This window comes from Peromyscus eremicus, chromosome 8b, assembly GCF_949786415.1.
Source record: "Peromyscus eremicus chromosome 8b, PerEre_H2_v1, whole genome shotgun sequence".
In the NCBI taxonomy this organism is placed as follows: Eukaryota; Metazoa; Chordata; class Mammalia; order Rodentia; family Cricetidae; genus Peromyscus; species Peromyscus eremicus.
In genome coordinates, this window is record NC_081424.1 from 19,862,183 (window position 1) to 19,884,158 (window position 21,976).

The 21,976-nt window shown below is 41.7% G+C and overlaps 1 protein-coding gene across 1 annotated transcript in view; it reads right to left on the reverse strand.

The window, feature by feature from the left end:
* Fam184a (family with sequence similarity 184 member A) overlaps positions 1-21,976 on the reverse strand; it is a 130,089-nt gene that overhangs the window by 35,354 nt on the left and 72,759 nt on the right. Inside the window, exons 5-9 of the mRNA XM_059272583.1 lie at positions 20,011-20,208; positions 14,830-14,952; positions 8,790-8,951; positions 6,278-6,399; positions 5,719-5,869 (exon numbers count right to left, since the gene is read on the reverse strand). Coding sequence (XP_059128566.1) covers positions 5,719-5,869; positions 6,278-6,399; positions 8,790-8,951; positions 14,830-14,952; positions 20,011-20,208 — 756 coding nt within the window. The remainder of the gene's footprint in view (positions 1-5,718; positions 5,870-6,277; positions 6,400-8,789; positions 8,952-14,829; positions 14,953-20,010; positions 20,209-21,976) is intronic.

The following is a 21,976-nucleotide window of genomic DNA, read 5'->3' on the forward strand; positions in this document are numbered from 1 at the left end:
GGAAGGAAGGAAGGAAGGAAGGGAGAAGGATTTCCCTGAATGTGAATCATCTGTCCTCTTTGGTTTCTCAAGGAGAAACCCTGCGCCTCACTGCTAGCAAGCCAAGACTCCTCCTAAAGCTGGTGGTGGGGCTCCAAAGCTTTAGGGCCAGGGCAGCTAACCCACTGTCTCCTTGTCTCTGGAAGCTGGGACTTCAGCTCCAGCGGCACTAGAGGGCCAAGGAGTAAAGAGACAGCTCTCAAGTCTTGGATCTCACTGTATGCGCCTTGCAGTTTGGAATCATTCTTTTCTTTCCTACTTCTCCCTTCGGGAAATCGAAAGCCTATCTTCTTCCTTTCCCATCCTTGTATGTGGGATGCACAAAACTGACTTAGTGCTATGGTTTAGATGGTAAATGTCTCCTGAAAACCCATGCAATAACGACTCGGCTCTTAGGGTGGTGCTCCTGGGAGGTGGTGGAGCTTTTGAGAGATATGGCCTAGTACAGAGCCTTCTATCACTGGGGACAAGCCTGTGAAGGTGAGAGGACAGGACTCCAACTCCTTCCTCATTTCCTTTCTGTTTCCTGGCCCTGAAGTTTTCTCTCTGACATGCTTTCAACCACTGACATTCTGGTACCACACCACAGGCCTTACAAGTAATGGGTCTCTGCAACTATGGGCTGAAATCTCTAAAACTGTGAGTCAAAATGGACTTTACACTTTATCATGATGTTGGCTATTTTGTTATAGTGTGAGAAAGCTGACTAATCAGGTCCATAGGTTTATGGCAGGAGAGCAATTTGCTTCAGGATCTGTCATGATAGAACCTCACTCCAGTCTGATTTGGATGAGACTTCAGTTTTTGACTTTAGGGTTGATGCTGGAATGAGATGGAATTTTGGGAGGGTGTTGGGATGTAATGAGTATATTCTGCATGTGAGAACGGCAAGAATACTGGGAAGCAGGAACGGTGGAATCCTAACCCTTCATGGAGTAGTAGTAGGAAGTGGAGTCTTTGGTCTAGCCTTTCGGTCAGAGGAAGCTGCCTTGTAAATGGGACCCCAGAGAGCTCCCTTGGTCCTTCAACTATGTGAGGATGCAGTGAGAGGAAAGGCTCACTAGTGGGCCCTGGCCAGGCCATTGCTGCAGACACCTTAAATTTTGGACTTCCTGGTCTTCGAAGCTACCAGAAACCAACCTCCGTTCTCTATTAAGGATGTAGTCTGTGGTCATCTGTTACTGAATACAAGCTAAACTGTAAACAAGTGTCCACCTAAGAATACTGTACAGACTAAGAGCTTCTATGAGAAATATCTGTCAAGCATTCTACATAAGATCCATTCCAACAAAACCGATGCCCTACAGAGCCATTGTTTTCAAGGGTCTTAAGTTTCTTTGTAAGTTTTGAGGGGAGTGAGCCATCACCAGCTCATGGAGTGGATACAGAGGCTTCAGTGTTAAAAGCCTACTAAATATGTAACATGTTTCAAAAATTTCATTCTTTTGTTTTGTTTTGAACTCGGTGGCCCAGGATAGTCTTGAACTCACAGCACTACTTCCACCTCAGCATCTGGAGTGCTGGGCTGTGGTGAGAGCATTGTGCCTGCAGGACTTCTACTCCCAAAGGAGTGTAAATCAGACTTTCAGATGATTGAGGAAAAGTGAAAACAATCTTTTTAATACTGCATTTAATTAGAAACTTCCATCATTGTATATAAAAGGCAATGCTCTCCGGAATTGATTCCTGGTTCTTGTTTTTGAACAACTTCTTTTGAATGTCCCATTTATTTATTTTGGGAGGACAAGGGGGCATGGTGCCACAGCACTCTGGCAGAAGTCAGAGGACAACCTGCAGGATTCCATTACCTATCTTCTACCACCATGTGGGTAATAGCATCAAACTCAGGTCCTCAAGTTTGGCATCAGGCACCTTTACCTACTGGGCCATCCTGCCAGTCGCCATTCTTCTGAAACTTGGTTTATTCACTGTTAAAGCAGGGCAAGGCTTTCCTGTCTATAATTAGAAACACGTTGTTATGTACAATCTGAAACCCCCTAACTTGTAGACTTTTAAGGAGAGAGACCCTGAGTAATGATTAACCACGACAGTTGACTGGACCGAGAGACGCCTGGGAGAACAAAAACATACTGCTGGGTGTGTCTATGAGGGCGTATTTAGAAACAACTGAGTTTATAAGGGCTCCGATACAATCAATAGCTAAATCTATCCATGGGCTGAGATGTTCATAGAAAAACAGGAGGAAGAAGAACTCTGGAAAGTGGGGACTAGTTGGAGAAGTACTCAGAGGTACAGTACGCCTTGAGCAGTGTACATCTTACCTCTCTCTGCCTCGTGGCTGCCTTATGCTCATGCCAACATAATATTCCACCCTGCAGCATGCCCGAAGTAATGGACCCAGCTGATCTTGAACAAAACCCTCTAAAACTGTGTGGCAAAATAAACCTTTTCTCCTTCAAGGTTTTGTTGTTGTTGCTTATTTTTGTTGGCGGGGTTTTGTTTTGGTACGTGTGTGCATGGATGTGCTCATGCAAACAGAGGTCAGAGGAGAGCACCAGGTGTCCAGCTCTGTCATCCCCGGCCCTGCTTGCTTGGGGCGAGGTCTCCCACTGACCCTGGGGCTAAGATGGCAGCGAGCAAGCCCTAGTTATCTGTCTGTCTGCGGCCCTCACATGGCTGTGGTTACGGACGAGGACACATGACCACGTTCTGGGTTTTATGTGGGTTCTGGGGATCTGAACTCAGGCCCCCATGCTTGCATAGTAAAGCCCTCTCACCCAGAGTCATCTCCCCAGACTTCATTTTTTAAAAGTGAATTTTAAACTTGGCATCTGAAGTAACAGGTTTCATTGTGTCATTTTCATGTATCTGTACAATACTACTTGGTTCTCTCCCTCCTTCCCTCTGCCCACTTCTCTTGCGGTCCCTTTTCTTCCCTACATTGTTCCCTTTCTGCTTTCACTTCACATGTATTCTAGCACGCTCTATATTTCCTACTCCCTTCTCTCTAGACCTCTTCATCGCCTTGTTACTTCGTCACACAGACACATGCATGCACACGCATCCTAAAATATGTGTTCTGCACATGTGAGAAAAATGTGCTATTTGTCTTTCTGACTCTGGCTAATTACACATAACAATGGATTCCAGTTCTAGCCATTCCATCCACATTATCTGAGAGATGAATTTAGATCATGCCTATAATCCATAGGTATGTGTCTTAATTTCTCAGCTAATGTCCTAAATGAAGATAGATAAATGAATCATCAGTCTGGAACCACAATAAAATCTGCCTTAAGACATAAATGAATATATTTGTATAGTGATACTTTAGGATTAAAAACAGAGAATATGGTCAAGTGTTTTCTTTACAACTTTTTAGATATTATTGCAGAATGAGAACCCAGTTGTTTGATTTGTAAATTCTGATATATACAATATATACAATATTCCAGAAGTGCAGCCTGCACTGGGCAATGCTGCAACCCTTTAGACCCGGCCTGCTAGCAAACACCTGTAGGCCTGGACACTTGGGAGTCTGAGGGAAAAAGAGAACTTGAGCCCATGGTTCTAGATCAGGCAACACAGTGAGACCCTGTACCACCACCATCATCATCTCCACCATCAATATCTCCACCATCACCACTACCATCACCACCACCATCACCATCACCACCATCAACATCTCCACCATCACCATCTCCATCATCACCATCACCACCATCAATATTTCCACCATCACCACCACCATCACCATCTCCATCATCACCATCACCACCATCAATATTTCCACCATCACCACCACCATCACCATCTCCATCATCACCATCACCACCATCACCATCACCATCACCATCTCTACCATCACCACCACCATCACCATTTCTACCACCATCATCACTGCCATCATCATCATCATCAACAAGTTAAAATATAGTCATGGGATATAAAGAGGGGTCAATGTCTTAGGAATAAGTACTGAAGAAACACAAAGAAGAAAGGAAGAAAGCAAAGAAAGGTGGGCGGGAGGAGGAGAGAAAGGTGGGCGGAAGAAGGATGACCTGTGACAACTTATTTCATGAGGTTACAAAATAGCAAAACAGGGCCAGCAAGATGGTTCAACAGGTAAAGGTGTCTGCCACCAAGTCTGATGACATGCGTTCAGTCCCTGGAATCCACGTGGTGCAAGGAGGAAACTGAGTCCTGAAAGCTGACCACTGACCTCCACACATGCACAATGCACATGGGTGTATGCACACAAATAAAAAGCATGTAATAGAAAAGAATAAAAATAAATTTAAATAAAAATGATGGTGAGATTGCTTTGTAATACAAACTCAGTCCCCAAAATGCCTGTGTTCAATACTTTCTGGCTGAAAAATGTCAGAAAGACTTTAGGGACAGTTTCCACTTTATTATGTAATTGAACTGATGACATCTTGCTAGGTGCAAAGCATAATAGAAGGATGGGGTAGTTTACTTAAGAAAATCTGCCCTTTTTGGCCCCTAAATAAGAATGTAAAAAAAGTATACAGAAGGTCACTAGTAAGCTGTGTAAATGTGATGCCAACCTCTAGTAAGAGTTGTTTGCTTGTTCCTATTTCAAAGGTTTCAAATGATTTGACCACACACACACACACACACACACACACACACACTCTACCTTTTTAGAGCTTCATTATAAATTATAGAAACCAGCCGGGCGGTGGTGGCGCACGCCTTTAATCCCAGCACTCGGGAGGCAGAGCCAGGCAGATCTCTGTGAGTTTGAGGCCAGCCTGGGCTACCAAGTGAGTCCCAGGAAAGGCGCAAAGCTACACAGAGAAACCCTGTCTCAAAAAAAACCAAAAAAAAAAAAAAATTATAGAAACCAGACATAAATAGGCAGGCCTCAAAGCATTCCTAAGAGGGCAATATGTTTCTACATATATAACAATTACCTTACAGAAAGCCTATTTTGATTTCTATTTTGAAATTCTTCACCATCATAAACAGAAAGAAAAAGATTAATATATCGGCAGATTTTCAGCACTAAATTAGGAGTTGCTTCATGCCCAAGTTCTACCCTTGCTTGGTGATATAAACAGTAAAGTCTATTTAATTACAGTTTACCATCTGCCCTTGCTTGGTAATGCACACAGTCAGTCTATTTAACTACTGGATTTCCAGGAGAGTACAAAAGGTCCATGAAGTCAGGGGTTATGTAAATAAGTGAAATGTGCAAACTATTTTAATTATAGTTATAAATGTTATGGAAATAAGATAGATAGATCTAGAAACACCACTTTTTGTTTAGGCTATACTCTTCCAGTACTTAAGGCATAAACTCACAAGAGAAACAAATTGATCACTTGGGTAAATGTTTTTAGGAAATCAGGACACTGCTAATGAACATCTTCTGTTGCCCAGATGCCATCTTAGGGCTAAAAACAAAATGACTTTACGTTTTCAAAAACTTGCCGACCTTCCCATGTAAAGTCTAAAATGTAAAACTAAAAAATTATGAAATTTTCTCAGAATTTAGGATCACATACGCAACACATTGACTAGGCACAAATATGTTTCATATGAACATGTTTGTGTTGTTTTAAACATTTAAAATGTCTAAGTTTGCCCCATGGAAAACAAAATACAGTGAGTTGACATGCAGTAGGTTGTGTTTACGGAACTGGAGAGTGCCAAGGAGCAGAATGTCCCCAGGTGCAGACTACACTCTACCTGGTTTAAAAGGTCTTCCACCTTCTTCTGCCACGAATCCCTGGCGGCGTTTTTTTCTCGCTCTTTCAGCTGCAACAGCTGAGACATCGCGGACTTTTTATCCTCTTCGTGTTGAAGCCTTAACTCTTGGCGAAGTTTAGAGCATTCTTGCCTATAATAAAACGGAGGCATTTGCTTTGGAAAGAGAGCCGTCTCCCTCGGTGAACGTTCTCTAGCGATTCACAGGTTTTCTGAAAGCTCATTTAATTCCCACGTCTGTGAGTCTGTGTCAGCAGGCTAACCAAGACCCCTTATCCATCTACCATTGGCAGAACAGTCATGAGAACAAACGAGCCTTCTAGTTTCACGTTAGTTCTCTGCATTTTTATATATTCAAGAAAAATAAATTTAAAGAGGAATGTGAACTCAAAAAAAAAAAAAACCCTCTAAATTCTCTGCATTTAATCATGAGAAAAAAAAAACTTAAAACCTCACGAGCACATCTTTAATAAGGAGCCTACAACAGGAACACTTCTTGCTCCTCTGTACCAGGAAGACTGCACTGCAGAGCCCAGTGTACCTAAGATTTTCAGTCCACTTTATCTCTAGGTCATGGGCCATCCTGTCCGCCTTCAGCTTCTCTTCTTCCTTCATGGCAGCAAGGGTTTCTTCATGCTGGTGCCTCTCTTGTTCTAGCTCAGCCTGAGGACCAGAAACACAAGTGAGGACTGGTCTCCACAGGCCTGGGTACTGTTATCACAGAACAGCACGCTAATACAGAACATGCAAACTCTTACAGCAGCCATTGATAATGCTAACTAGGAGAATTAGTCAAGATATTTCAACAAAGCACATGAAACACATTCTATATTTTAATTGTTCTTTCCTTAATTTTTTTAAAATCAAAGCTTAAATGGTTTAAAGTTACTTTATTAAAGCTTTTTTAAAATCATGAACATATATCATACAGCCATGTTCATCACATTAATTCATATTCAATTTAAAATCAGGCCATTTGTCCAAAGCCTATTCATTACATCTGTATACCATCAATATGATAAAAGGAATTCTGAGGAATTCAAGTTGACTGGATATTTCCTTATGTAACTTGAAGTCACAGGCCCATGTGTTATGCGAATGACATGACACACTAGAAATCCTTGCAGATTAGCATAAATCAAGTGATTCCCTGGAGCTGGTGGCTAGAGGTAACTACTTGGACAAAACCCACCAACTACGGACGTCTGTCAGTGCTGTGGCTGCTCAAGGGTACGAGGCAAAAAGAAGGTGGCAGTCAGGCCTTTGATCACTATGATGGACATTTCTGGATTGCTCTCTGGCTGACAGCACAGGATAGAGCAGTTTGTTGTATTCATATTAATGGCAAAAAAAAGAAGTCACTATTGAAATTCCCATTCACTACGGTTCACTTGGCTAACAAAAGGTAAATACTAAAAACTGAACCCAGGCACCTGTTCTAGAATGCTATTCATCTTCTAGGAACCATTTTCTTTTCCATAACAAGTAGAATTTAAATAGAGTAGAATTTAAGTGTTTCTTATTTAAGGAAATTCGGCATTAAGATTTATTTTTAATTATGTGTGTGTGCATGTGAATGCAGACGCCCTCAGAGGAATCGGATCCCCCCCGAAGCTGGAATTACAGGATGAAATACACTAAAGTTAGAAATGGGGTGTTTACCAAGGTGAGGTACCATATAAACACACACACACACACACACACACACCCCTCCATGTGCAATTTTCAACTAAATATATTTACCAATTTAAAATACCTTCTTCCTTTTACTTTTGCCAATATAAAAAAATGTGTCTTACTATGAATTAGCCATTCCATTCAGCCTTTGTGAAAAATTGCTATCACTGATATTATAGGCAATGTTTGGCATCACATACATTTAAATATGTTGCATAATACAGTAACTCTAAATAGACTTATTCTTTGTCATATTAGCACTATTATATCATATAGCCACTAGAGAAAGGTAAGCAGAAGCCAACTATTTATGTTGTTACAGATTTCAAAAATAAAATGCAATTGATATTCAAAATACACTCAGTTATTCCCTAGGTAAAACATGAATAGAATCATATATACACAGTATAGGAAGTGCAATAAGTGTATACACACTTCAAGTGTCACCAATTCTAAACTAAAAGCTAATATTGTTACTAAAACCAACACCAACTGAGTGTTTGTTGAACAATGTACTGTGCACAGCTTATCGCTTTTAATTATTATAACTGCGCTATGAAAAGTATTATTATGCTGCTCTCTGCTTTATTAAAGTGTCAAGGAGGAAAATGCATCTCTGTCCAAAATGATGCAGTAAGTGGTGGATACAGAATTCACACAGGACCAGCCCTGCCTGACTATGGAGCCCACTCTCCAGATCACCACCCAAGGAGGATATGAAGAATCCTTGTCTGTCGTCTGCCTAGTTTTACAGGTTCTGAAACTTTGCTATAGTTCCCAAGGATGGGAGGGGAAAGGTCGGGCCTTCTGAGACTCTCGTTTCAGGAGAGAACTCTTGTTTGCGATACATGAAAGCTCCAGCTTCTACCAGGAAAAGAATTTGCACACACTAATTATCCTGGATTTAACCATGTTCTGTAAAAAGCTTTCCTGAAATCTCAGCCCTTACACTCAGTCTGTCTCAAGATACAACCTTATTTGGAAACAGCGCCCATGCAGTTTTATTTACTTGACATGAGGCCATATGGGAGCACCTGAACCCTTAATCCAATATGACTAGCACACTTATAAGATGATAATCTGGAGACCAAAATGATGTGATTAAATGCAAAACCTCTGGGGCTACAATAAGCTGCAAAAAAGGGAAAGGTTCCCTCTTAGAGACATAAAATTCATCTTAGACTTCTAGCTCTAGAACCAAGAGATGACCCATGTCAGTTGTGTTCAAGTCACAGCATTTGTGTTACTTTTGAATGGGATTCCTAGAAACTAATACACTAGTTATATACAATGATGCTTACAGAGGCTTTAAGCAAAGTGGTCCAGTTCTATTTTCATATTCAGACATTTAGATTACAGTAGAAATAAGCAATTACCTCAACATTTAAGAGGGCATCCTTGGTCTCCTTGAGCTTGCCTTTTGTCAGGTCCAGTTCACTCTGAAGCCTCTCTTGGGAGTCCTGAAGACTAGCAATGAGTCCTTCGGCAGAGCCAAGACCTTGTTCATTTTTCCTTACCAGATCTTGGAGGCGGCCAATCTGTGAGTGAACAGAGCATTTTTAATGCGCCATACAGTGGCAGACCAGTATCAGCTCATGGTTTGAGAGTTTTGTGTTATTGTTGACTTGACTGAATGGACTCTTTCTTCATGAATTTGAAGAAGCACTTAGCCATGATAATCTTTACCATTTGCTATTTTTTTGAATACTATTTTTTTCCCCATGACTACACTTCCCCCTTTCCAAGACCATAATGCAAGGACATGGATACAACTTCCCATGGGCTCTTGGTGTAAAGAAAATTCCTGGTTATGTCAGATAATAAGATACCTATGAGAAGGAACTGATGCAAGATGAAGATTAAAGATAAAAAATAAACTGTCTGAAAGCTTTCGTTAAAATTAACCATTTCTATATCAAGTCAAGTCGCCGTGCTATTTAGAAAGGCAGTGCATTTAGGTTAATACTGGCAAGCTCTTAAATATATCTTAGAGAATCAACTGTTTTTTGTGTTTCCATACAGAAGTTGCCTCAGGAAAGAACCTTTGCATTGGAACTAGAAGCAAATGATAATTTGTTGACTGGGATTACAGAAACCTTTAATTATAAGGGCCCAAATCAAAGAAGGAAATACTTTAAATGCTATGAAGTCAAAACTCATCTGAAAAGAACATGGACAAGATTTCTTTTAAAAATACATGCATATTTTGCTGGCAAATATTTTCTGACAACTATACATTTCACAAAGGAAAATATGAAAACTGTCCTTCAGGCCCTGGGACACACACTCCTGTTAGGCACACAGCCTCCCTGTTCTCTCGGTGCAGGAATTTCTATGTGCGTATGATAAGTGCATCTGGTGTGCGATCTTGAGAGCTTGTCAGTGTCTCTAAATGGTCAGCAACTTTGTAAAATGATTTAAGAACTTCCCCCCTTTCCTGTGTTCTCACATATTCATAGCCAAAGAATTACAAAATTTAGCAAAACTTCATCCATTAAATTCTCTGAATCTAATGCCTGTCTAGAACCATGGTGGGCTATTTTCTTTTGTGGTTATTACTGGCCTGGTAAGTTGTTTAAGTTCTTTGAGTCATTTTAAAAATATGTATTGTCATAAAAATACATACTCTTTCCTGGCTCTTAAAGGTTAACGACATGTTCATATGTAGCATCTACTTACGGTGGTCTAAAACTTCATCTGTCACTGTTTTAACATCCCCATTCTGTATTCTCCATTGCTTACTGTGTCCTCACAACTTTTGGTGCTGACCCAGCTTGTCAGTAATTGTGCATGCAGTGGTAAGCGGATTGATTGTAAGGAAGATAGTCGTAACAACTAGAAGATGGCTGAGCTCAGAAGAAGTCTAGTCTTAAGTCCCAGCTCTGCCAATATGAAACAGCAGTAATAATCCTCATCTTGTGGGGTTACTTTAATAATTACATTCAAGGATCCAGAGAAAGATATTAACCAGAAAAGATAGAAGGGACAATCCATATGGAAAGAACCAAGCCGAGCATGGTGGTATTTGCCTACAATTACAGCATTTGGGGGGTTCAAGGCCAGCCCAGGCTACATAGTGAGGTCAAGCTAGCTTGGGAACTATGGTAAGATACTGACTTAAAAAAATTTTTTTAAGGAAGCACTGGAGAGATGGCTCAGCAGTTAAAAGCATTTGCTGCCCAAAGATCCAATTTCAATTCTCAGCATCCACAGGGCAGCTCTCAACTGTCTATAACTTCAGTTCCAAGGCACCTGACACCCTCTTTTGGCTTCCACAGTAACAGGCACACATGTGGTACACAGACATACATGTAGGCAGAACGCCCATATATACATAAATTAAATTTTAAAAAATTTTAAAGGAAAATAATAACCAAGTTTAATTATATGGAAATATTCTTCCACAATCTAGCAAGTTTTCAGTTGATTAAGTATTACATGACTATAACATATTTAAAAATTTATGAAGAGCAGTATTATAAGTAGCACATGAAGAATAAACAGAAATTGTGTTAAAGAAATAAAGAATTTAATTAAAGAGGAAATAAATATTTAAATAAGCAAACACTTTTAAATTGTGCATAGTTAAATGTAGTAAAATACAAAATTGAAGTAAGCAACCATAGCTGATAGTTTTCTATGAGTATAATAAAAAGGGTTATGTTCTCAGCCCTCATGTTCCTTGAGAACATACAACAACTATTGTCTGTCTCTGTCAAAATCTGTTTTGGCATGTGGAAGATCTACTCTCCTTCCCCATCGGTGTCCTGTGGTCTCAGCAGGAACTCAGCTTGAACAGACACTAACCCAACACAGCTGTCTCATTCTATATCCACTGGGGATGACTGAGGAGCAGTCATGGGGATGAACACATCATTCACAGAGATCTCAGACGATTGAAAGGAAAATGGGTCTTCTAGTGATGCTCTTTTGTCAGCCATACCATGCCCAAAGGAACGCATGACTGAAGAATAAAGTCCACATGAAGAACATAAAGAAGGCAAATCCAAGAGGAGACAAAGAAACCCAGTCCCAGCGTCATTAATTTTAGTTCTGAATCTATTCTGTTGGAAGCTGACATTATCCTGGGACCTTCATATCACTTGGGTCAGTGTATTTCCTTTGTTCTTCTGTGGGTTTGCATTGGAATGTCTGCTCTTTGCAACAAGATGGAACAAGCTAGATTCTTATTATTATGACCCCCTCTAAGGGAATACAGAAGGTAGACATCTCCTCTCTTGAGTCCCTATCTACGCACGTGTGCTCTTCTCCTACCCCTTCTCTTAGGAAGCACAGAGTGAACTTTTATAAATGATGAATACAGACATGAGTGTAAGTCTTGTCCCTAAAGTAAGCATCCACATGTTTGTGCTCAGCATCTTCTAGTAGCCTTCTACTATGCTAACAGTCAAAATATGTCACAGGGCCTCTGTGACATAGAGCTGCCTAACTCTCCAGCTAGCTTGGCAATCTTTTTTCTTTGGTCTTTGTATTTGTTGGAAGGTTAAAGTACTGTAGCCTGATCATTAAATTGAGCTAAAATATTATCACTTGGACTGGAATTTTGATTTTTACCCACTTAGTATGTAGCACAGACAAATTCCATCACTCTTCAGTGACTTAGTAACTAGGATCGACTGCCCCAGCTTGTATAAAAGACAGAGGAGAGAAGAATAAAAATCAGTGCCTGGGAAACAGGAAGCAACACTATTCTACAGTTGTTGTAGCACCAGATCTACCCTGGCATTCCTACAGTATCTTAAAACGTCCCATGCACCACAGCCTTTGCATAATAGTTCCTCAATTTGTCATCCTGTCCAGCCAGTCAATCCCTTATCTTCCTTTCGCTGTATGCATCTAGCTAGACTTATAAATGCCTCATTCTGTGAAACCCCTCATCATTGTGGGACCATGTTAATTGCCACTGTAATCACAGTGTGTAAGAGCTCTTTGTATGTAACCAACCATCCATTATTTACTAAATGAATGAATGAGCCAATTACTAAAATACTTCATACACACTTACTGACTAATGAATCAAATAGCTTTAACACCTCAGTATGTAAGCATTTAACCTGTAAAGAAACCAGTACCTCAGCTTTCCTTGACCTCGTACTATTACCAGGCCACTAGTAGGCCATGTGGTTCCTCCATGCAGAAACAGACAATCCCCACAGGCATGCAAACAGCTCCAGAGCATGGAGAGACACAGATGATGTTATGTGAATTACAAAAAGGACTTCCTTTCTTTTGGGAAATAAGAGTTCTATGGAAATCTAAGCTATTTCTGAATTTCTCCTATAAACAGTGCTGACATTTTCTCCATAATCCTTTATTATTTACTTACATGGTAAACACAGAACTGAAGCTCCTGTCAAAGGGCATGTCCATCTGAGGCTCCCACACAAGCTGCTAAGCCCTTTCCAGAAAAAGTACATGATTTCATATCGCCCTCGGCGGCTTCCGGGTGTTTATCTCTCTCTACACTCAGCAACACTGCATGGCCTCAATTTTTTTTTATCACAGTTCATTTTATGGTCATGCGGTAGCATTTTGCAGATTCCTAGTTCTTAATTTAGTGAGATTAAAATTATTTTTCTTGTTTCTGTTTAGTTTATACCAACAAAACAGTGGGGCCTGTTTTCCTCACTGTTTTGTAAACACTCTAAAGGTAGACAAGACATGAATTTGTTTGTGCAATTTATCAACCATTTACACTTTCCTTCTTCCTTTTTTCTCGTTTACATATGGAATGTTCTTTCTTAGGTAGAAGTTCTGTCTTTAACTGAGAAAGCAAACAGGTCCTCCTGTGGCTCCCATAGAGGTGCACTAACATTCAGGCCACAAGAGACATGCAAGGCATGTGCTACCATGACGTAGACAGTTGAGGCTGAGTTCCTAACTCTGCTCTCACATCACTGCAATGGGAGCCGTCCAGGATCACTGATAGATAGGTGCTAAAATTCTTAAGAATTACTCCTTATGGGTTTATACACTTATTTATATTAGAACATTCATAATATCGCCAGTGTTTTGTTTCTTCCCAGTTAATACAGTTACATGCATAATAACGTGGTTATAATCTGTTTTCACTAATGATTTGTGAATAGTTTTTATGAAAACCTTGGTTAACTGGGAAATGTGGCTATCCTTCATTTTAAGTTCCGAAGCTGACTAGGAACACTCTCCCTGGAGATCTGAGTCAGCAGGACAGGAAAAAGGCTGCTGGTCTGAAGGGATGCCAAAGCAGAGATGGGGAAAGAGCCAAGAGACACTTGGGAAGCCATAATGACGTGGCACCAGAGCATCGCCAGGATACTGAAACATAATTGAAAATGTAGCCAGGAGAGAAGAACTTTGCACATTCGCTGCAACGCTTCTCAGAGAAGTTCCAGGATATAGGTTGGGAAAACACTAAGACAAGCCATTTAGAATTGAGAGAGGAAGCCTGAGGAGCCTGCCTAAGAAACAGAGGGTCACTAAAGAGCCTTCTAATGCATATAGGCTGGTAACTGTGTGGATTCTGATGAGCAAGTGCATTGGTGAAGTCAGTGTGGATTAGTTAGTGGTGAAGACAGACTGGGCTACCATCAGCATCTACCATACGCCTCTATTGTTCTCCAAGGCAGTTTGCTGTATTTTCTCTGGATAGACATTTAAAACCAATCCAAGAACACTGAGTGCAATCTACCGCCAGCTCAGAGGCACATGTGCCTTTTGCTGTGGCTTCTGTGGGCTCATTTGGAGTAATAGAAAAGTGGCGTCAGCGGGCTGTGGGGATGAGGTCAGTGAGGAAGGAAAAGCTGGCAAGGCTCTTGAGAAGGGCCAAGACAAGAACCGAGTCAGAGAATTAGAGGGAGCTCGCCCAAGAAGCCACAGAGGGATGAACTGAAGAGAAAAAGGCAAATATTAGGGAAGCATTTAGCAATTGCCTCAATGGAGACAGAGGAGGAACTAATGTTGCAATTTACAAAAGTCTTTGCATATATTTACTTACAGTTTTTTTTTTCAACTTCTAATATTTTTCTAATATTCTATCCTTAGCCTTTTCTTTCTCAGGCTAAATAATATTTTCATATAAATTTAACAATTTGGTTTAGAAGCCAGTATCTGGACCTTACAAAGTTTTTCTCTCTCTAAAATGAGGTGCGGTATAGAGAAGACTACACTGCTAACAGTTGCTTCTGGTTCACCTGGTGAGGTCTCTGTTGCTTTGCAATCCTCCACAAAAACACTGCCATTTAATGTTTTTGATAGTAAATCTTTACCTAATGGGACATAAATACAGTGTTAGGAAAAGTCAGCACCGAGTCAAGATCTTTGGCCAGTTCTGCTGACCTACCTACACACTGCCACCAGATTAAGTTACCACAAAGCGAATACGTCATGTAGGCGATAGGCCTAAAGAGCTCTTGCCTCCTGATTGGCCGAAGCCAGCTTGTCTTCCAGCACTTGCTTTAGGTTTTCTAGCTCTAGCTGAAGCTGATTTTTATCCTGTTCCAGACTCAGTTTCTCCTTTTTATATTGTTCCTCCAATTCCTTAAGAAAGAGAAAAAAAAATAAAAATTAGTACGACTGAAGAACTATACATACTTTAAGATTTTACGAAATGAAATCATGTTAATATTTTACTTTTCAAATTATCTCTCCTTATTTAAAAAAATCAGTTAACTGTGATACCATTTAATACTAAACGAAGTAGATCAAATCATTCTGATATAGCCATTAGACAATGCTTTTAATCATGAGTATGTGTCACTGGCCACCTAGAGACATCAGAAAAGCATGATAGAAATGATAATTTGGCATGATAAAGCAAACAGTCTCTTGAGTTTTCCATTCTTTTATATTAAAATACAAATGTTCCTTTTGGAAGAGGGGAATCAGCTTCACAAGTTCTTGAGGAATGCTAGCTTTTCTAGCTTTTGCTAGAAATCCTCCTTCAGGCCAGGCTGAGCTCATTTCTGGGTATACTGCCTTTCGGAATTTGGGGGAAGGAGTTTCCTTTGGACCTGACACTAAGTAGAGCTTGGAGATCACACCAGTTAAAAATAATGGCAGAGTAGAGGGGAACAGAGCATTCCTGGCAGAGGAAAAGGAATGTCTAAACACACAGAGGCACACACACACACACACACACACACACACACACACACACACACACAGCTTGGTAAGAGCACTGTTTTCTACAGTATAAGGTAAGGAGAGTTGTGGGAAGGTTGTGTTAGGGCTCTCCATGACACACTGAAGTTGGATGATATTCTAGGAGTAGCCACAGGCTTGGATATACAACTGGCACCTAGCTATGGTTTATTACGGTGAAATATTTAAGTCGCAATCTACAGAGGGAAAGGTGTGAACGAGGAGTCTATAAACACTGGCTTCCAAGGGCCCTGCACATTGAGCATGCTCTGAGACTCCTCTAGCAAGCTGTGACAACAGCATGAAATAAAATCTGCAGGGAGGCTCCCGAGAGACTTGGAGCCCAGGTCTTTTTCTCTAGGGCACCCTCTTCCAGTGTTCCAGGAGGAATGTAGGTGGTCTGCGTTTTCACACTATTGGCACATATAGTTTAAGCAGGCGAGCTTTTCATCTTGGGGGATGATGACACCCTTCTGAAACCCCAGTTCCTGGGGGCCAGCCAAAGACTAGCCTGTCTGAGGAGAGGAATCTTGGGTGCTATGTCATCTTTTCTGCACAGGTTGTCCCTGTAATTTGTTAATATGGTGAACTATAGTTCCGGTAAGAAATGCAATCCTTTTACAATAAGTAAGGAACAGAGAGGTCATCTAAGTTAAATTCTCTTTATATTTTCACTTTCAGAAACATATTCATTAGTCACTAAGCCCTTTAAGATAATTCTCACCTTTTTTTTCTTTCATTGAAAAGAGTGTTTCCCCTCCCTCTACTCCTCCTAGTCCATCCTATCCAGAGTCACTCCTTGTCTCTCATTAGAAAAAACAAAACAAACAAACAAACAAAAAAACCCCAGACTTCTAAGGGATAATAAAACATAATAAGATAAAACAAAAACTAACAGGTCAGAATTGGACAAAACAAACAGGAGGAGAGGAACCCAGGATATCCGCTGTTGGCACACTCAGAAATCCCATACAAACACTGAACTGGAAGCCATAACATACTGCAGAGGACCTGGTGCAGAACCCCGCTGCCCTGTGCATGCTGCTTCAGTCCTTGGAAGTTCAGATATGCATTGAGCATGCTGATGGAGAGGACATGGTGGTAGTCCACCCCCACCTCCACATCTTCCATCCCTCTGGCTCTTACACTTTTTTCTGCATAGTCTTCTGAAGATTTAATTCCCTGAGCTGCCCTGTGCATGCTGCTTCAGTCCTTGGGAGTTCAGATATGCATTGAGCATGCTGATGGAGAGGACATGGTGGTAGTCCACCCCCACCTCCACATCTTCCATCCCTCTGGCTCTTACACTTTTTTCTGCATAGTCTTCTGAAGATTTAATTCCCTGAGCCCCGAGGGGAGGGATTTGAGGGAGACATCCCATTTAGGGCTGAGTGTTCCAAGGTTCCTCATTCTTTGCACAATATCCAGCTGTGGGTCTCTGTGTTTGTTCCCAGCTGCTGCAGGGGGAAACTTCTTGGATGATGGCTGAGCCCAGCACTGATCTGTTTCCCCTCAATGTTCTTTAAAAAAATACTTTGACATTAGAGAGAGGCCACTCTGGAAGGAAGCTGGTTTTGGCTTACACACTTAGTATGTTAACTGGGCAGCAACAAGGGAACTGGGCAGCAGGGAAGAAACAAGCTATTTGGGTAAGTGGTACAGATAAGGCAGCCCAGAGTGTTCTCTGGCAAATCCCTTCAAATAGAAACTTTCTCTCCAGGAGCCCAGGAGCCTCAGGAGGTAAGCACAGTGTCACAGGTGTGGTGAAGGGAAAACTTTTGGGATTCTCAAAGGCTCCTCCCCAGCTTCATAAAAGCAGGAAAAAATGGCTGGGGCCAGAGCTCTGGCCAGCCCGAGTCTCTGAGACCTGTGCAGCTGCCTGCAGCCCATGCAGAGCGCTTGCTCCAGCTGCAGCTTTGGGGAGGGGGTGCTTTTTGTAGATGCAGCTGCTTCTGAGTCATCCCTGCCCCTTGTAACACCCCATCCATGCTCCTGCTAGGAACCCCAATAATCACGCATTGCTTCCCCAACTTGGACAACTAGTATAATTGTTACTTTGGTCTGTGACAGGCTCCCTTTCTGGGGTGAGCGGGTGTGTGTACTGCTTCCCCAAGGAAACCTCCAATGCAACACAGAGACTTTGAAGTTCTCACACACAGGAAAGTCCAAGTCATCTTTCCAATGGCAAACATGTTCTGAAACAGGTTTTAAGAACTGTAAGTGGGGTTAAGCAGTTAAGAGCACTGACTGCTCTTCCAGCGGACCCAGATTTGATTCCCAGCACCTACCCGGTGGCTCACAACCTTCTGTAATTCCAATTCCAGAGGCTCCAAGGTCCTCCTTTGGCTTCAAAGGTCATTGCACACATGTGGTACACAGATACATGTACAGGCAAAATGCTCACACATAAAATAAAAATAAACACATGGGAATTATTTTGTAAACGAACCGTACGTGGGCTAAGGCAGGTATCCACTGCACGCATTAGTGTGGAACCCTGGGCAGGGCATAGCTGCCTCCTTAAGCAGGCCCAGGACCACACAGGGATGGGACGCGTGTGCTGGCACAGAGAAAATGGCAATCAGTCTTGAGAAGGAGTGCAATCATTTTTGTCTCTGCCTAGACGGACACATACCAGTTCTGAAAGAAATAACGTTCTAACAGAAAATCTTACTTAAATTTTTAATTTTTACAGCTTAAAATATTTCTTCCAGTATTTATGCCACAAAATAAAGGGGTATTAAGGCAGAAAAATCTAAATTTGCATTTTATCTATTCTACTTAATCAGGTCCATGGTTTTGCAAAAATCATTTAGGCTTATTAAATATAGTGTATACTTTCTAATAAAAATGGCACTAATCTCCAAGTCATGAGTATCAAGGAATATGCCACAGAAAAATCACTTGCAAACTATAAGGGGCTACTATATAAAACGTTAGCACACTTATGAAGAAACACCTGCATGAGGGTATTTAAATGCCACACGATTTGACAGACCCGAGAGCCAACCAGTTCTTACAAACTGCATGTGACCGAGAACATCCCCTTATCAGTAAGCAGGGGGCAGTAACCAATCAACTGTCAGAGGAGTCAGTCAGGAAAATATGTGTCAAGCCTAACTGCAGAATGCGGGACATGACACCAAACACCCGCAACATTATTGATCCCTATTATGTTCCCCGAAATATTGTGCACCCTAATAAACTTATCTGGGGTCAGAGACAGAACAGCCACAATATTAAACATAGAGGTTAGGCAGTGGTGGCACTCACACCTTTAATCTTAGCATTCCAGAGGTAGAAATCCCTCTGGATCTCTGTGAGTTCAAGGCCACATTGGAAACAGCCAGGCATGGTGACTCACGCCTTTAATCCCAAGAAGCGAGCCTTTAATCCCAGGAAGTGATGGCAGAAGGCAAAAAGATATATAAGGCGTGCGTGAGGACCAGAAACTAGAAGCATTTGGCTGGTTAGGCATTTGGCCTGGCTAAGCTTTTAGCTGGTTAAGCTTCAGGCTTTCGAGCAGCAGTTCAGCTGAGAGCCATTGGGATGAAGACACAGAAGCTTCCAGTCTGAGGAAAAAAGACCAGCTGAGAAGTTGGCCAGGTGAGGTTAGCTGTGGCTTGTTCTGGTTCTTTGATCTTCCAGTTCACCCCAATACCTGGCTCAGGTTTGATTTTGTTAATAAGAACTTTTAAGATTCCTGCTACAGATCCCCATAGCCAAGACATGGCTAAGTACTCAACAGCTGTTCTCCCGTGATCCTTACAGGAATGTGATAGGACCTATCACACCCTCCTGTGTCACAGAAGGTGCTGGAGGCGCAGCGTAGGGTCCATGCCACCGCAGTTGACAAGCAAAGAGCTAAGTGTAAGGCCCGGGGGGGGGGGGGGGGGAGGCAGACAACTTGCATTCCCTACTGTGCACTATGGGCTGCCATGAAGTACCATTCACAAGGTGATGACTTAGGAAAGGAAGGAAAAGAAAAACAAATACATGAATAACGTTCCCAGGGACGGAAGGAAGCTATCTACTAGAAATATGTACAGTGGTGAATTAAGGCTTCCTGCTTGGTACAGTTATCGCATGATGAAAAAGCCCCAGATCAAAGAGTGTTTCTGTTACGGCTTGTATAAAGTACTCTGCCCTAAAATAAACCATGCGCCCACCAAGAACTCAATGTGAGCCAGGTATGGTGGTGCACGCACTTGGGAAGAGGCGACAGGAGAATGACAAGGAGACCAGACTGAGTTACACAGTGAGGCCGTGTCTCAAGAGGACAGGGAAGAACTTTCACTTTTATGGATGTTACCACTGGAACTATGATTTAAAGCATGATGACAAGACAGGAGCCGTGAAATTCAAGCAATTGTTCGTCCACAGTACGGGTCATGTTGGACCATCCCCAAACCCTCACCAGTTTCCACTGTAGTGGTGAACGAAGTTTCCACTCACCATTTGTAGCTTTTTCTTATCTCTGCTTGCATTGCTGTGGACAGCCTCCATCGCCATGTGGTGCTTCCAGGCCAACTCTTCTAAAGTCTTAGAATGGGCCTCATTTAATTGGGCCACCTCGCCTTCCAATCTATTCTGCAGGTTTTTAAGCTCCATTTCATAATATTCTTGTTGAGTTCTCTTTGCTTCGGTTACTTTCTTGAATGAAAACAAAAAGAGATTAAGAAGCGGCACTCCTGTTTCGCTTAGCGCTATCAATGTCTGAGCATCTTAGACACATGTGGACTGGCATGAACGAGCTGCTTTGGGATCGAGACTTTGAAACCTTACAACTGGTGCTGTCAGGGAGTGACAAGGTGCCCGAGGCAGAATAAAGTATTTTAAATCAAGAAATAAAAGAAACTGTCGCTGTCTTAGTACCAAATGTGCGTTTGTATAATGGCAAACTTATAAGATAAAGATGTTTGTGCACTACACAAAATAACTTACCTATTCACTACTCAAGTAATACTATTCAATACAATTGGTGTGTCAATTATGTGCCTTTTAACCAATCACAACTCAGTGATGAAAGAAAGAAAAAGACAGTGGCGACAGTTTTATGAGTTCTACGAAAGGGTGTCTATTGTATGTGGCTAGAATACAGGAAAGAGGTACAACCTGGGTGGGGAGAAAAGTGTGTGTGTGTGTGTGTGTGTGTGTGTGTGTGTGTGTGTGTGTATGTGAGAGAGAGAGAGAGAGAGAGAGAGAGAGAGAGAGAGAGAGAGAGAATGAGAATATGAATCAATTCAATTTGGGAAGAGAAAATATAGAGGTGGTAATGACATGTTCTCTCATTTAATTTACACAAGCCCAGAAGGCATCCAAAAACGTCTCATCTACATCTCTCGTCAAAAGCATGGATTCATAACCATTTCCATTGCCTTTCAGGATTCTGAAAGATGAAAAAGTAGTTAACCAGGAGGCAAAGATGGAGGGGGACAGAAGGCCTAATGCATCTAAGACACACAAGTTACCACAGGCTACACAAGCCTGGGAATACTGAGGGAAGAGGGATGGGGCTCAGAAACAGGCCGGAGTCAAACAATGAAAAGGAGTCTTCATACTAAAAATTTCGATTTTTATCCTGGAGGGAATGAAAAATGACACGTGCGTGCACGCGCGCACACACGCGCACAGACACACACACACACACACTTACTTTAAGTAGTCATCTTTGCAATAGGCTACAGAGAGCAGCTAGAAGGCTGTCACTACCATCCCCACAAGCAATGACACCTACTTAAACTGGTCTGTGAATGGGTATGAAGAGAGGGGGATGGATAGAATAAAAAACGTATGAAGGGAGTAGAACCAACAGGACTTAGTAACAGATAAGGAGATTGGAAAAAAGAAATCAAGAATAACTCCTTCGACTAGGTCAAGTAAGGAACACAATAAACAGAGTTTTAAGGGGAGAAAAATCCTGTGAATATTGCAATGGCATTTTATCAAAACCACAAATAGAGACATTGAGTAGAGAGTTAAATACATAAGACGCAGAGACACTGAGTAGAGAGTTATTATATAAGACTCAGGGGAAAAGATCCAGCTGTTAATGACAGATCTTGCAACAATCAGGAAACAAATGGCACTTGAAGTGACTGGAACAGATGAGCATGTGGAATAAAAGAGAACCCTGGGCAGATGCTGCCAGGAAGGTCACGACTGTAGCTCGCAGGGCTCACAGCTGGGTAACAGCAGTGGGCACATTTCTCCCCTGGTGGCAAGCATAGCACTGTTTGGCACTATGAAAGCTTGCCAGCAGGGATGAAGCTTCTTGGTGAGGACCAGCTTGATTTCTGCATGTCCTACGACTCAAGTTTAGGGTGTCTTCAACAGCAGGGTCTTACCATTATGTTTGGGGGCATAACTAAGAACAATAGTGACAATGGCAGGAATGTTTTAAGAGTAACCTTTTGCTTTC